Here is a 12,818-nt window from a genome sequence, read left to right on the forward strand (position 1 = left end):
GTGGAAGAGGTCTGACTTGCTGAATCTGTCGATTCGTGGCGAATGAGTGCCGTCAGGAGCACCCCTGGCTGAAAGACTGCATCTCGATGACCACGGTTAACGACGGGTTCCACTACTCAGGCATGTAGACCACTAGTTGACAGAAGAAACTACACAAAGATTCCATCGCATGATATTCGAGCATTTTTTTTCCTCGTAAAATTCCTTGTTGCTCTGGTGTCGTTGACCAGATACTCTGGACGGGTAGAACCTCTTCTTGTAGTACCCAAGACTTGGCCGTGTTCATGTAGCACATGAAGGTCCAACATCTTCGTGGTTACCATTTTCTGTGCGTTGGCCCACCAAATCCCGTGAAAATAGACCGTTCTCTGTCCAACAGTTTCAAGGCAGGCATACGAAAGCATATTGAATACACAGATACTGTAATACTGGGGTTCATCATCTTTTGCTTGTTGAACATTTGCAGCTTCAGTGAACGCTAGGCCTAAAGCTAAGGTAAGACTGGGACCTCAAACCAGAGCACTCGCTTACCTAATAGTGACCCGCCAATGAACGGCAGTCTCGATTTTCGAAGCTCCAAAAGCTTGCCTGGAGATCGGCTGGCAGCCTCGCCTTGAAATGATGCACTGGTGAAGCGCGAATTGGTGACGAGATACAGAGTCGCGCTGTTGTCGAAAATTGGCAGGCACTCGTCTTGACTACTTGAACTTGGCTTACGGGATTGTCCTTTCTTCTTTGGATTCCACGTCTTGACCTGAACTCTGCATTGCTTCACAGACCTCACGAGATCATCTCGCTAGGTTCTCACGAGGACCATTCTTCTGTCACGACAGTCCATCCCTCAACCCCTCTCGACAAGATGATGCACCCATCACGACAAGCATACGTGGAGGACGCGGAGCAGCAGCCCACGGGCATTGCTCTGGAAGACGTCCCAGAAGATCATGACTACGAAATGAACATGGGCGACGGCGCCCCGCCGGAGAAGGCATCCGCAATCCTCAACCAGTTCAATCGAAAACGACTCGCTGCCACAATTGCTGTCCCGACCGACGATGGACGAGTTCGTGCCAAGCTCCGAGAGATGGGTGAGCCCATAACCCTGTTCGGTGAAGGGCCAGCCGATCGCCGAGACCGACTGCGAGAGCTCTTGACGATCCAGGCGGAGATGGCTGGGCTCGAGAGCGGCGACATAACCATGGAGGATGTACCCGAGGAGGAGGAGGAAGAACAAGAAGAGGAGTTTTACTCAAGAGGAGGGCCCGAGCTACTGCAAGCTCGCATCAACATTGCGGAATATTCATTGCCGCGGGCAAAGCGAAGGACAGCTTTTCAAAAGGCCGAGTCTACGATACCCCTGCGGACACATGTCAAGTTCCGCAAGCACATCAAGGAGAGATTACAAGCCTTTGAGCTGCAAGGAAGTCAGACCATTGGCGAGAGACATATCAGCATGACCAGATTCTCACCAAGCGGGGAGTTGATTGCTGTGGGTAACTGGGGGGGCCAAGTGAAGCTCATCGATACAGAGAACCTTACGGAGAAGATGAGTTTCCGTGGCCATACCAACAAGATCAGCGGCATTTCGTGGTTTCCGGGGGCCACCTTGCCAGAGAGCGGAGTCTCCCCAGATGCGGTCAACCTTGCGTCGGGCGGTGCCGAGGGATTGATTCACTTGTGGTCTTTGAACCAAGACACTCCTCTCACCACCTTCAAAGGACACGCGCAGCGAGTTTGCCGAGTGGAATTTCACCCATCTGGACGGTACCTGGCATCTGCCTCGGAAGATACCTCATGGCGACTTTGGGACGTTGAGAAGAATGCCGAGCTTCTGTTGCAAGAGGGCCACTCTCGCGGTGTCTACGCCGTCAGCTTCAACACCGATGGCTCTCTTCTTGCTAGCGCAGGCCTGGACAGCATTGGCAGGATATGGGATCTGCGATCGGGCCGGACAGTCATGATTCTCGACGGACATTTGGATGGACACATCAAACCGATACACGCCCTGGACTGGAGCCCCGATGGCCACCGAGTCCTGTCCGGCTCGGCTGATGGATGGATCAAGTGCTGGGACGTTCGAAAGGTGCAGAGGACGGGCGGTATTGGTGCCCACAACAGCGCTGTCTCGGATATGCGATGGTTCAAGGGCCTGGATGACCCTCTGCTCGGCACCCCGCCGGGGCAGGACGATAAGGGTGCCCAGCTACCAAAGAAGGCCGGCACCTTCTTCATCTCGAGCGGTTTCGATCGGGACGTCAAGATTTTCTCGGCTGATGACTGGACCCTGGTGCAAACGCTGAGCGGACACACTGCCCCAGTGGCCAGTGTCGACTATAGCAGAGACGGACGATGGATTGTGAGTGGAGGACACGACCGCACGGTGAAGTTGTGGGGGAGGAATGACGGCGAAGCATTATAGTCACGAGGCTGTCCATATTGTTTGAATGGAATCACAAGGCACGTCGGAATAGATACCCAGGTTTGGCACGGTAAATTATGTTTCAGTGTTCCAAAAGGTGAACCCAAAGAGCGCACAAAAGATTCTACCACTAAAATGGGACTGAGAGCAAACTGAGGACAGTGTCAAAGCAATAGAGGCAAACATGTACAGGCAAGTACTGTACAGTGACACTTTGCATTCCTCTGCTTGCTCCCTTCAGCGTGGATTACGTACTACTACCTGCTTAGTCATGTGACTCGCCGCTCCAGATTAGATAAGAAAGGACGGGTCATAGCTTTAACCACGATCTCGTCCATGGTCTGTCGCGCCGCCCATTTTCAGACTTCGTCATGACGTCCAGCTGGCTGCGGTCCACCGAGTGAAAGAAAAGCAGGCTTATCCGACACCGACGCTCTCGATGACATCTCGCAGTCGCTGCCCCCAGTCAATCGCCAAATCGCTATAACTGCCCCACAGCAATGGCGAGCATCGACCGCTATCGCCCCCCGCGAGAGGGATATCAACCGCCGACGCTGTCGGGCTCTGCGCGCCACGAGAGGCCCTCTCGATCGCCTCCTCGCCGTCGCGAAGTCCCGCCGGCCGCGCCCACGCCTCCCCAGCACAGCGCGCGCACGTCTCCTCCCAGGCCGTCAGGCATGTCCAGCCAGCAGACCCCTTCGCGATCTGGGGAGCAAACGCCGCTGGCGCTGCCGAACCAGTGGTTCTTTACTACAGACGAGGTGCTTAGCACGCCCTCGATCATCGACGGAATCTCGCCCGCGGAAGAGAGGCTCAGGAGAGCCAAGGGCATCAACTTCATATACCAGGCTGGCGTGATGCTCGATCTACCACAGATAACGCTGTGGGTAGCCGGGGTCTTCTTTCACAGATTTTATATGCGCTGCAGCATGGTTCAGGAGAAGGGGGGCATTCATCATTACGTACGTGCTGTTCCTCCCTTTTCTTTTCTTTTCCATTTCCTTTTGCTCCTTCAGTCTACGTCGACTTGTACATGGCCAAAATAACGACTGACTTTGTACGCACAGAACATCGCCGCAACCTCCCTGTTCCTGGCAAACAAGACCGAAGAGAACTGCAGAAAGACCAAGGAGATCATTGTCGCCGTTGCTCGAGTCGCCCAGAAAAACACGAAATTGATCATCGATGAGCAGAGCAAGGAATACTGGCGGTGGAGGGACAGCATCTTAACCTACGAGGAGGTCATGCTGGAACAACTGGCATTCGATCTGATGATTGACAATCCCTACCGTCACCTTTTTGAGCTCCTCGGACAGCTGGAGGTCATCCACAACAAACAGCTGCGGCAAGCCGCTTGGGCATTCTGCAACGACGCGTGCTTGACGGCCTTGCCGCTGTTGATTGAAGCAAGGGATGTCGCCATCAGCTCCATCTATTTTGCTTGCGCCCACACGAATCAACAGATTGACGACGTGAATGGCGAAGCCTGGTGGAAGTTTCTGAAGGGGAGCGAAGAGTGCTGTGCAAAGGCTGTAGAGACGATGCGTCAGTTCTACACGGAGAATCCGCTTAGGAAGCAGAACCCGTCGCTACCATCGCCCGCTTTCCACCTTGAAAACACCAGACGACGGCACGATGCGCTGAACGACACCCAATCGTCCAATGCTGGAACGCCGATGGAGCTCGACCGAGAGAGCCACAGCCCGGGCCCCAAGATGAACGGAGCAACCGATCGGCATTCGGATACGAGGGACAAGGAGCACGATGGTTCTTCCAAGGCTGTTGGCGACGGGGATTACGCGCCACGGTCTCCCTCCAAGAGAAAAGATGCAGAGGCAGACCTATCTGTCGAAAGCGAAAGGGCCGAAAAGAGGGCCAGACTCTCGGAAGACGAGGGCGAGCTGGTTGAAGACTAGGCTGCGGCACAGGCGTGCTCGGCTTTTCAACCTTGCTCTAGGGGAGCTTTGGCGTTCGGGTATCTCTACTAACCATGCTGCTATTTTTCATTGTTTTTCTGTATTACAATGGCACGACGGAACGGCCCTGGCAAAGGTGTGAAGGATTCCGTATCGACTTGAGGTAATGCTGCGAGCTCAAGGACGGCGTTGGGGGACTGTATTTTCTTCTTTCAAAGAGCTGCTCACATCGACCTGGTTTTGTTGGATAGAGGCTGCCGCATAGGCACAATGGCTTAACTTGTGACTTGTTTGAGCTGGGAGCCGGGTTTCCTTATGTCTTTTGTTTTTCTATTCCCCTTGTTCCCTTGTGGTGGCTGGACAGAGCTTGATATCCCAAGTAGTATGCAAATTGACTCTATCATCTATTCTGGGGCAGCGTGTCCTCTGCACAAGTAGGTATCTTGTACGTCATAGAAGTCTCAGTGGTGATGGGCTGGTGAATGAGCGCTTCGGTGAATAATGGCCGATTGTTCTTGGCAAGCTGCAGTCACTTGTCACAAAGCTGAGGATTCATCTCAAGCTCTCGTTCATCGTGCAAACGGCATCATCCAATCGACGCAGCCAATTCTGCCAGCACCTCTTCAACGCCCTGACCGCCCCAAGGCATCTACTAAAATCCCTTCTGCAGCCCATCCTTCCTCTTTTCTCTTTCTTTTCTTCTTTTTCCCTTCTCCAGCGCTCTTTGCCTTTTGGCTTAGATCAAGTTGTAGTATCTGTTCTTTTCAGTTTTAATCTCTGAAACGTCTCCACGCGAGACTTGTTTTTCATGATTGATTCTTCTTTTTGGTGCGTGGGGCGAGAGTTTCGTGTGCTTGCATATGGACTCTTGCTCGGTGTGTCCCTGGTATCACACTGCTTCTGGGTGACGCGACTTTGGGGTGTCGTATTAGAGCTTTTCATTGCCTTTTGACGTTGGCTCGACTGACGGGGTGAAGAAGAGACTTGTTGCTGCCTACTTGTTTGATGAGCTTGAAGGGTTGTTGGTTGTAGATCGGTGTTGAGGCTGGAGTTGATGTTTGATTGGATTTACGCGTTGGAGGTTTATGGTAGATTCTCCAGGTTTTCTCCATCTGCCCACGGTGTTTCTCCTTGTTTACAGAGAGTAGATTCTAGACTACAGAGAAAGACAGCTTTTTGGTCTAATCCATCTATCCTACCTATTGATGCGTAACCCTCTTTCGAACCGCAGCTCGAAGCATCGCAGGATCGAGCTCTGGAGTCGAGTCCACCAGCAACATCCCAGAAACAGCTTAGCGCGCCCAAGAGCTTACAACCTTCCTGGTGCTTGGCCCTGCTTCTCGAAAAAGAGACCATCCATAAACTTGCACCCCCAAAGCAACCAACCAGCCCAAGCTTCCCATCCTCGTCCAAGCCGGCCATCATCATCTTTCCCCTCGAGGTGATTGCCTATTACAAAAGCTCCTCTTCGCGCAATGGCCACGTTAGGAGGATATCTCAACAGTACGCAACAAAGACGCACACCCCTCGATCCCAGCCCCGCAGAACTACACAATCCCCCCGTTTGAATCCGATCACTGACGCTGTGCTTTTGCAGAGACGGTGCTCATCGTCACGGCCGATTCGCGAATCCTCGTTGGAGAGCTCGCAGCTTGTGATGGGTCAACAAACCTAGTACGTCAACCCATATCCCCCTCCTAAGGAAAACCCCCCTCCTCTTCTTGTAGAGGGAGCTTGCCATCTCAGCCCAGGATAAAAGACACGAAGGAGAGAGAGACGGTAGCTAACCGCTACATGCGCACAACCACCAGGTCCTCAAAGGCGCCGTGGAAAGAATCATCCGAACGCCCGACGACCCGGAGCCCTCCGCAGAGGTCCCGCTGGGGTTGTACCTCGTTCGGGGCGACAACGTCTGTTCCGTGGGCCTCGTCGACGAGCCGCTGGACAAGAGCATCGACTGGACAAAGGTGAAGGGCACGGTAATAGGCGGCATCAAGCACATTTAAGGCGCGCCCGCTTTTTCCCTACCTCGCAGATTCTGAAGATGCGGCGTTGGGGGAAAAGCAGGGCAGGTGGAAGCACGGCTAATCTAGTTTGTCGATTTTGTTCGATGTCTTGTTCTAATTTCGTCCGCCTTGGTTTGGTTTGAGTATGGGTCGGTATTGGGCACTTGGGAGCGCCTGGAGTTCATATGGTACAAAGCATGAAGCCGGCCTTTCTTGCAAAGAAAAGGTACGATTCTCCGTCTAGATTTATCCTATCTCAATGCTATTTCTTCATTTCCTATACCCAAGCTACGTTTGACTGACATGGCGCTCCATCTATCCAGGAAAAGTACCAACAAAGAGAAAAAAAAAATCACCTATGCTCTATTGGTATACGCGCTGCATCCAGACCTCCTTGAAGATGGTCTCGCCAGGAGACTTGATCAACCGCCCGAGTCTGTTGCCCTTGCGGACACTCAGCCAACCCATGGTGTCTCCGGGGACCTCGTCCAGAGTCACCAGGTGGTCGTCGGCCTCGAGGTTTTCTGAGAGCTCACCGGCAGCCTCGCCGGGCTTGGTGCGGACACGCTTGTCGAGCACGTAGGATCCCCGGGTCCACTGTCCAATCGTCTCGACGCGAAGGTCCTCGGGCTTTGCGGGGGTCTGCCATCGCGCATCGTCGTGGGTAAGCACGTACCAGACGGTGAAGGGGTCATGCAGAGCCAGCTCGGGCTCCCGGCCGTCTCCCTCCATGGAGTCGATCTTGTCGAAGGCTCCATTGATGAAGTGGGCGGTCCATCGGGCAAGAGGGCTGCCGGCATCGACAAGAGGCTTGACGTTCTCGTTGAAGTAGTTCTTGTTGATGAAGTGGCGGTTGGTGATGTCCAGGGGGCACAGGGTGACCTTGAGACGGCGAGAAAGCTTGGCGGGGTAGGGCTTGATGTTGACATGGCTAGGGATAGGAGGGAGGGTCGAGGCAGGGGTCGGCGAAGTGAGGGCATAGACGAGAGCGGCGGCGAGGGGGTCCGCGTAGGTGTTGAACTCGGCCGTGGGAGTGACGTTGCCGGGAACCTCGACGGCTCCGCCCATGACGACGAGCTCCTTGACTCGGAGGAAAGTCTCGGGGTCTTCGGTAGCTGCCAGGGCGACGTTTGTGAGGGGCCCGACGGCCAGGATGCTAATGGTGTCTGGAGGGTTCTCTCTGAGAAGACGCAGCATCTCCTTGTGGGCGGGCTCCTTGGAGGCTTTGAAGCGATGGTAAGAGGGGCCGTGGTCAGTGCCATCCTCCTTGTCAAAGAGAGCCTTCCACGTCTCGGCGGGGCTCAGGTCAATGTGAATATCATGGACGTTGTGCAGTCCATCAGCGCCATCTACATGATTGGTCTCAGTCAGGCATCTCTCATAAGGGAAAGTGACCTTTCTCATCGAGTCTCAACGTACGGAAGTAGTCAGCAGCCAAGACGGGGTCGGCGAGGGAGTGCTCAGCTCCCGCGGCGATAAGAGTCTTGTGAGCCTTGAGCGTCTCATAGCCCTCGGGACGGCCTTGGGATTTCCTCCACTCGAATTCCTTTTCCAGGACGTGGTACATGGCAGCCACGTTGCGAAGGCAGCTAGAAACAGGGGTCAGCCAGTTCTCGAAATCGATGAGTATCAACGGATATTGCATAGAATTCCCATGACAGACGACTTACGACTGCAGCGGGACGTTGCCGTATGTGACGGAGATCATGGCCAGCTCGAGCTCTTCGGGAGAGGCGCTGAGGGCCAGGAGAAGGGCCATGACATCGTCGACGCCTGTGATGAAAGTAAGCTTTTGCCATTTCGAAGATGTCTGGGTAGAAGATGACATACCGGGATCGGTGTCGAGGATAATTTTGCATTTGGGAGCCATCTCCGTTACCGACTTTGACGATGAGGCTTAGAGGGTCTTGGAGGGGTCAAGTTTGAAGTAAAAGGCAGGATCCAAGGCACAGCAACGCCACGCTGTTGAAGAAGAAGCAGCAGCAGCAACGATGGAGAGAGAAAATATCAATGATCTTCGATGTCCGGGGGTACGTGTTTATAAACAGAAAGATTCCGTCCAGGGGGAAAATCCTTAAGCCACTTCTTCGGTAGGTACCCTTTGATCAACGGTCAAAAAGGAAAAAAGATGGAGGATCGGCGCCGAGAGCAAGAGATGGCGGGGTTTCTCGTTCTTTCACTGTGATGGGACATTTTTTGGCTGAGATAATCGCAGATTGTTGCGTCCGCGGCAGACGGAGCTTGCCCCGTTTGGTGCGCCTCCTCAGCGGCCGGCGACGGCCGAAATAATACGGGTTACGGAGACACAGACTGATGGAACACGTACGGAGTAGAGAGTAATGCTTTGTTGGTGAGCGGATGTCCTTAGATATGCGACTTCTGTTTGTTACTGTGATGGCTTCTGCGGACCGAATTCTTGGTATATATCGGTTTCAAGTCTTGCCCCCATGAAGTTGCACTGCAGACGATTGTTGAAAATGGACATTGGGTGTTAAAAGGTCCAGTTTGCTTGGGTTGCCTTGTGCGGCTACTGCCGGTTTCCAGCCTTTTCTGGGCTGCGGTGGTTGTTCTTTTGGATGGCAGCATGGAAGTTGGAAGACACAAGATGGATTGGTTGACTCGATCGCATGTGCCTTTTCTTACTGATGGGGTATAGTTTGCCCATGGAAATGCAAGAGACTGGCTTGCTTATTGTTCAATTACTGGTCAGGATTGTCGCGTAGAATTCTCAGACGTTCTCCAGGTTAGGCGCCTCCAACTGCTGAATACCTATCAACGCCGTGATGTGATGTCGAATCAACAACACCTTCAGCCACGGGGCAACAGACATGCTCCGGCAAAGCGCAGCAGCACAAAGAAAACACGTGGCATTCATCTGCAGGGGCAATCGAAACCGTTACGCAGAGCCATTGATTCAACCGAATTTTGTTGTTGCAAAATCCAGGACGCGCGGTACCTTGCATTGGCAGAACTTGTGAGACTGCATGCGCAGCAGCTCGAGGTGCAACCAATGATGCAAGTCTGGAACCCGATCGGAAATGGCCAGATCGTCTCATTGGACACGGCTCTGCTGCCGCTGGGGCTTTCTAATATGGACAGCTTCGTATGCAGTAATATCTGGTGGTTGGTATCTTGAAGTTGAAGGAGGATATTGCATACCAAGGCTGTCCCAGGACATCAGTGGTTGACAACGCAAGGATAGAAGCATCTGGCCATGGAAACGGGCTGGCAGCAGGGAAGATGGTCAAGTCTACCGGACAATGAATATACGTTACACATGAGGGAAAGGGACAAGAAACGCACTACTTGCACTTGCGCAACCTCGCCCTCTGTACGCGGACGCGACGCGAGAGACGCTAGGAAGCAAAAACAACACCACAAGAGGAGGAAAAAAGGACTGGCTCTCCCTCAGACTGACACAAGGCAAACACCGTCCGGGGGAGCCCACGCCAATCTGGCTGCCCCCAAGCGGCATCTTACGCGAAAAGGGCGATCGCAGTTCATGTTCGTGCTCGTGCTCGTGCTCATGGTCCCTGATTGAAGAAGCCCTGCAAGAAGAGGTTCGGAGCTGGAGACGTCTGGCCGGCCCCGCTGTTATTCGCCGCCCAGCCACTCAGACGCCGCGGACGCCCCCTCAGCGCCGCTCCCCTGCCCCGGCATTGTCTCCCTTCCCGCTGAACGCCTCCCTCCAGCCCCCTGCAGCTCTGTCCCCTCCAGTGGCGGCCAGCGCATTGCACAGCGCCCACACAGCACTGGCCACGCTAAGCCGATCCCCGAACGCACCCCCTGCCCTGCCTGCGTTGAAGCCACCTGGTGCTTTCGGGCCTGGTTTCTTTTTCGTGTCCTCAACGGCTCTCGACGGCTTCGCACTTCTTCCTCCCTCCCAGCCTCTGCTCACCTCCAGCTTGCTTGCTGCCATCGCACCCATCGTCCACGGGTCCAGGCAGTACGGCAGGGCCTATTCTTGACTCCGGCCTTGCATTAATTCTGGCATCTTTTCCTCGTCTGCCCGCGAACCAAGCCTCTCAGCGGCCGAGTTTTCCCCAGCCTGCGGATTCGCGCCACTGCCGGTTTGTCGCTGCAGACAACCTTGCTGCATCGCCCGTGGGTGCAATCCATCGCTGCCGCATCCTGCCAACCCGCGGCACGCCTCTGCAGCTATCCGACAGTCGATCGAACGCCTGACCATTGCGTCGCCCTAGTCTCCTTTCGAGCACCAAACGAACTCCTTCTGGAGATCGAGAGAGCTGCCCTTGGCTCTGCTTGGTCACCCATCTCGTGACTACCAACTCTTTCTCCGATCCATTGATATCCGGTCACGACGCGGAAAGACCACGTCATGTCTGACGCCAACATACTCTACACAATCGGCGCCTATGCCACCCTGATTGGCATTGGCTATGCCCTCTACCATGTCTCAACGCAAAAGGACAAGAAGAAGGGCGGCGTCGCCGTCACCAAGACGGCCAAGGCCTCACAGTCAGAGGTCCGCAAGGAAGACAGAAAGAAGAAGCAGCGCCTGGAGAGCTTCGTGACGGACCAGGACTCGAGCAAAGTCTCCAAGGCAGATGCCCAGAAGGAAAAGGCTGCCCAGGCCCCTCAGTGGCTGAGCAACGAGGCGGACGACAAGCAAAAGGAGATTGACAACCGAGAGTTTGCCAAGCAGCTCTCCAAGGCCAAGGAGGGTGCCAAGTTCAACACCAAGAACGACGGCCCCAAGCAGCGCGAGAAGACGGTCAAGCAGTCCAAGGCGAACAAGGCCAAGGCTGCCCCCGCCCCCGCCCCCGCCCCCGAGGCTGTCCCCTCTGCCCCGTCGTCCAACGGCGCTGATGCCGACGATGACGAGTCTCCCGTTGTCCTGTCCCCCGAGACCCGCCCCGTCGACGTTGGCGGCGTCAGCGACATGCTCGAGCCAGCCCCCGCCGGCCCTTCCGTGCTGCGCCTGACCGATACCGAGTCCAAGAAGGACAAGAAGCCCAAGGCTGCCAAGAACACTGAGCCGGTTGAGACCAAGAAGCAGAGACAGAACAGGAAGAAGGCTGAGGCTGCCAAGGCCGCTCGCGAGGAGGCCGAAAAGGAGCGCAAGGTCCTTGAGGAGAAGCAGCGACGAACTGCTCGCATTGCCGAAGGCCGCGCCGCCAAGGATGGCTCCGAGTTCATGGCTGCCGTCAACGGCAACAAGTCTGCCTGGAACGGCACCAACGGAGCCAAGAAGGACGACGCTGCCATTCATGCGCCTCTCGACACCTTTGAGCAGCCTGCCGAGAAGAAGGCTGTCAAGAAGACCGCTCCTGCTCCTGCTCCGGCCGCTGCTCCCAAGGAGCCTGTCCAGAACCTGGAGAGCTCTTGGATCTCGGCTCTGCCTTCCGAGGAGGAACAGATGGAGATGCTCAAGGATGAGTCCGACGAGTGGAGCACTGTCAAGAGCAAGTCCTCCAAGAAGTCCAAGAAGGCCCCCTCTGTCGAATCCGGAGAGGAGACTCCCCAGGCACGCCCGGCTCCTCAGCCCAAGCAGACTGTCGACACCAACGCCAACAAGTCGTCCAAGCCCGCGGCCAAGAACTTTGGAGGATCCTTTTCCGCATTGACCATTAAGGGCGACGATGCTGAGGAAGACGTCGAAGAGGAGTGGGATGTCTAGGCGCAAAGAAGCATGACGAACTAGAAGAAGCGTGCATACGATGCGTGCATTTTACAGTTGCCCGGAGTTGCTCGATAAACGCTTTCTGGGCACTGTCGATTATTTACCTGCCAGCATACCGTGGCTGTCGGTATCTCATCTATCCAACCTGGCTACTTTCGGGGTGGCTACATGATGTTGGATCAGGGGGGGGATCTTCCAAAAGGGTCCAACGTTGGAGGTGAAAAGAAAAAAAAAAGGCCTTGAAGACCTGTTGACGTTTATGTGTGGACAACTTGGCTGCCGATTGGGAGCCGTACGCTTGAGCTAGCCCAACGCAGCGGATCTATGTATGTACAAGTTGCCACGAGGAGTCACACGATTGTTTTTGTTTTGTTGTTCTGCTTTCGTTTTCTGCTATTTGCCATTATGGGAGCTAGTCGCCGACAGAGTAAATCTGGGATACGGGATCTTGACAAAGGCAAGCCAAAAAGGGAGGGTCACAGAAAGTGATACTGGAGGCTGAGGGATGAGATTAAGAGGGAAACGAAACTTGTGTGTGTATATACTGTGTTGGTATCAGCTCGCAAAAAGAAGCCATGCCTCTATGAATGCTTGCCACACGAACTTGTGATACCCGTTGATGGATTGGATGTGTTTAGGAATCTTGAGCCAGGGGGGTTAGGTTTGTGCCCTCTTTCTAACACGACTCACACGAAGCCATCAACATCTTCACACAACCTCGTCATATGGAAGGGATGCTTGGGAGGGAAAGGGTAAAGCCGGAAGGATTGGTGAGGAGGAAAAGCCGCATGGCACGCAGGGCAGCACGGAATAAAGTGAAAAGCCTTTTTTTC

The 12,818-nt window shown here is 54.5% G+C and overlaps 5 protein-coding genes across 5 annotated transcripts; 4 read left to right on the plus strand and 1 right to left on the minus strand.

Annotated features, from left to right (window-relative positions):
- Nucleotides 1–859: 859 nt before the first annotated feature.
- Nucleotides 860–2,419, plus strand: CCMA1212_002726 (uncharacterized protein; the record flags this gene model as incomplete). The annotated part of the gene is made up of 1 exon (XM_073700101.1): nt 860–2,419. The coding sequence occupies one exon, from the start codon at nt 860–862 to the stop codon at nt 2,417–2,419; it is 1,560 nt and encodes a 519-aa protein (XP_073561675.1).
- A 371-nt stretch (nt 2,420–2,790) lies between these two features.
- On the plus strand, nt 2,791–4,335 carry CCMA1212_002727 (Cyclin pch1; the record flags this gene model as incomplete). Its single annotated transcript, XM_073700102.1, has 3 exons — nt 2,791–2,795; nt 2,886–3,381; nt 3,487–4,335. 3 exons carry the CDS (start codon nt 2,791–2,793, stop codon nt 4,333–4,335), a joined length of 1,350 nt encoding a protein of 449 aa, XP_073561674.1.
- Nucleotides 4,336–5,810: 1,475 nt separating this feature from the next.
- CCMA1212_002728 (U6 snRNA-associated Sm-like protein) lies at nt 5,811–6,341 on the plus strand (the record flags this gene model as incomplete). The annotated part of the gene is made up of 3 exons (XM_073700103.1): nt 5,811–5,838; nt 5,933–6,009; nt 6,147–6,341. The coding sequence occupies 3 exons, from the start codon at nt 5,811–5,813 to the stop codon at nt 6,339–6,341; spliced, it is 300 nt and encodes a 99-aa protein (XP_073561379.1).
- Nucleotides 6,342–6,704: 363 nt separating this feature from the next.
- Nucleotides 6,705–8,169, minus strand: CCMA1212_002729 (uncharacterized protein; the record flags this gene model as incomplete). Its single annotated transcript, XM_073700104.1, has 3 exons — nt 6,705–7,690; nt 7,761–7,930; nt 8,012–8,169. 3 exons carry the CDS (start codon nt 8,167–8,169, stop codon nt 6,705–6,707), a joined length of 1,314 nt encoding a protein of 437 aa, XP_073561378.1.
- A 2,511-nt stretch (nt 8,170–10,680) lies between these two features.
- On the plus strand, nt 10,681–11,982 carry CCMA1212_002730 (uncharacterized protein; the record flags this gene model as incomplete). Its single annotated transcript, XM_073700105.1, has 1 exon — nt 10,681–11,982. The coding sequence occupies one exon, from the start codon at nt 10,681–10,683 to the stop codon at nt 11,980–11,982; it is 1,302 nt and encodes a 433-aa protein (XP_073560980.1).
- Between the last annotated feature and the right edge of the window lie 836 nt (nt 11,983–12,818).

The sequence above is a fragment of the Trichoderma ghanense genome (genome assembly GCF_004382785.1).
Source record: "Trichoderma ghanense strain CCMA-1212 chromosome Unknown scaffold_2, whole genome shotgun sequence".
Taxonomy (NCBI): Eukaryota; Fungi; Ascomycota; class Sordariomycetes; order Hypocreales; family Hypocreaceae; genus Trichoderma; species Trichoderma ghanense.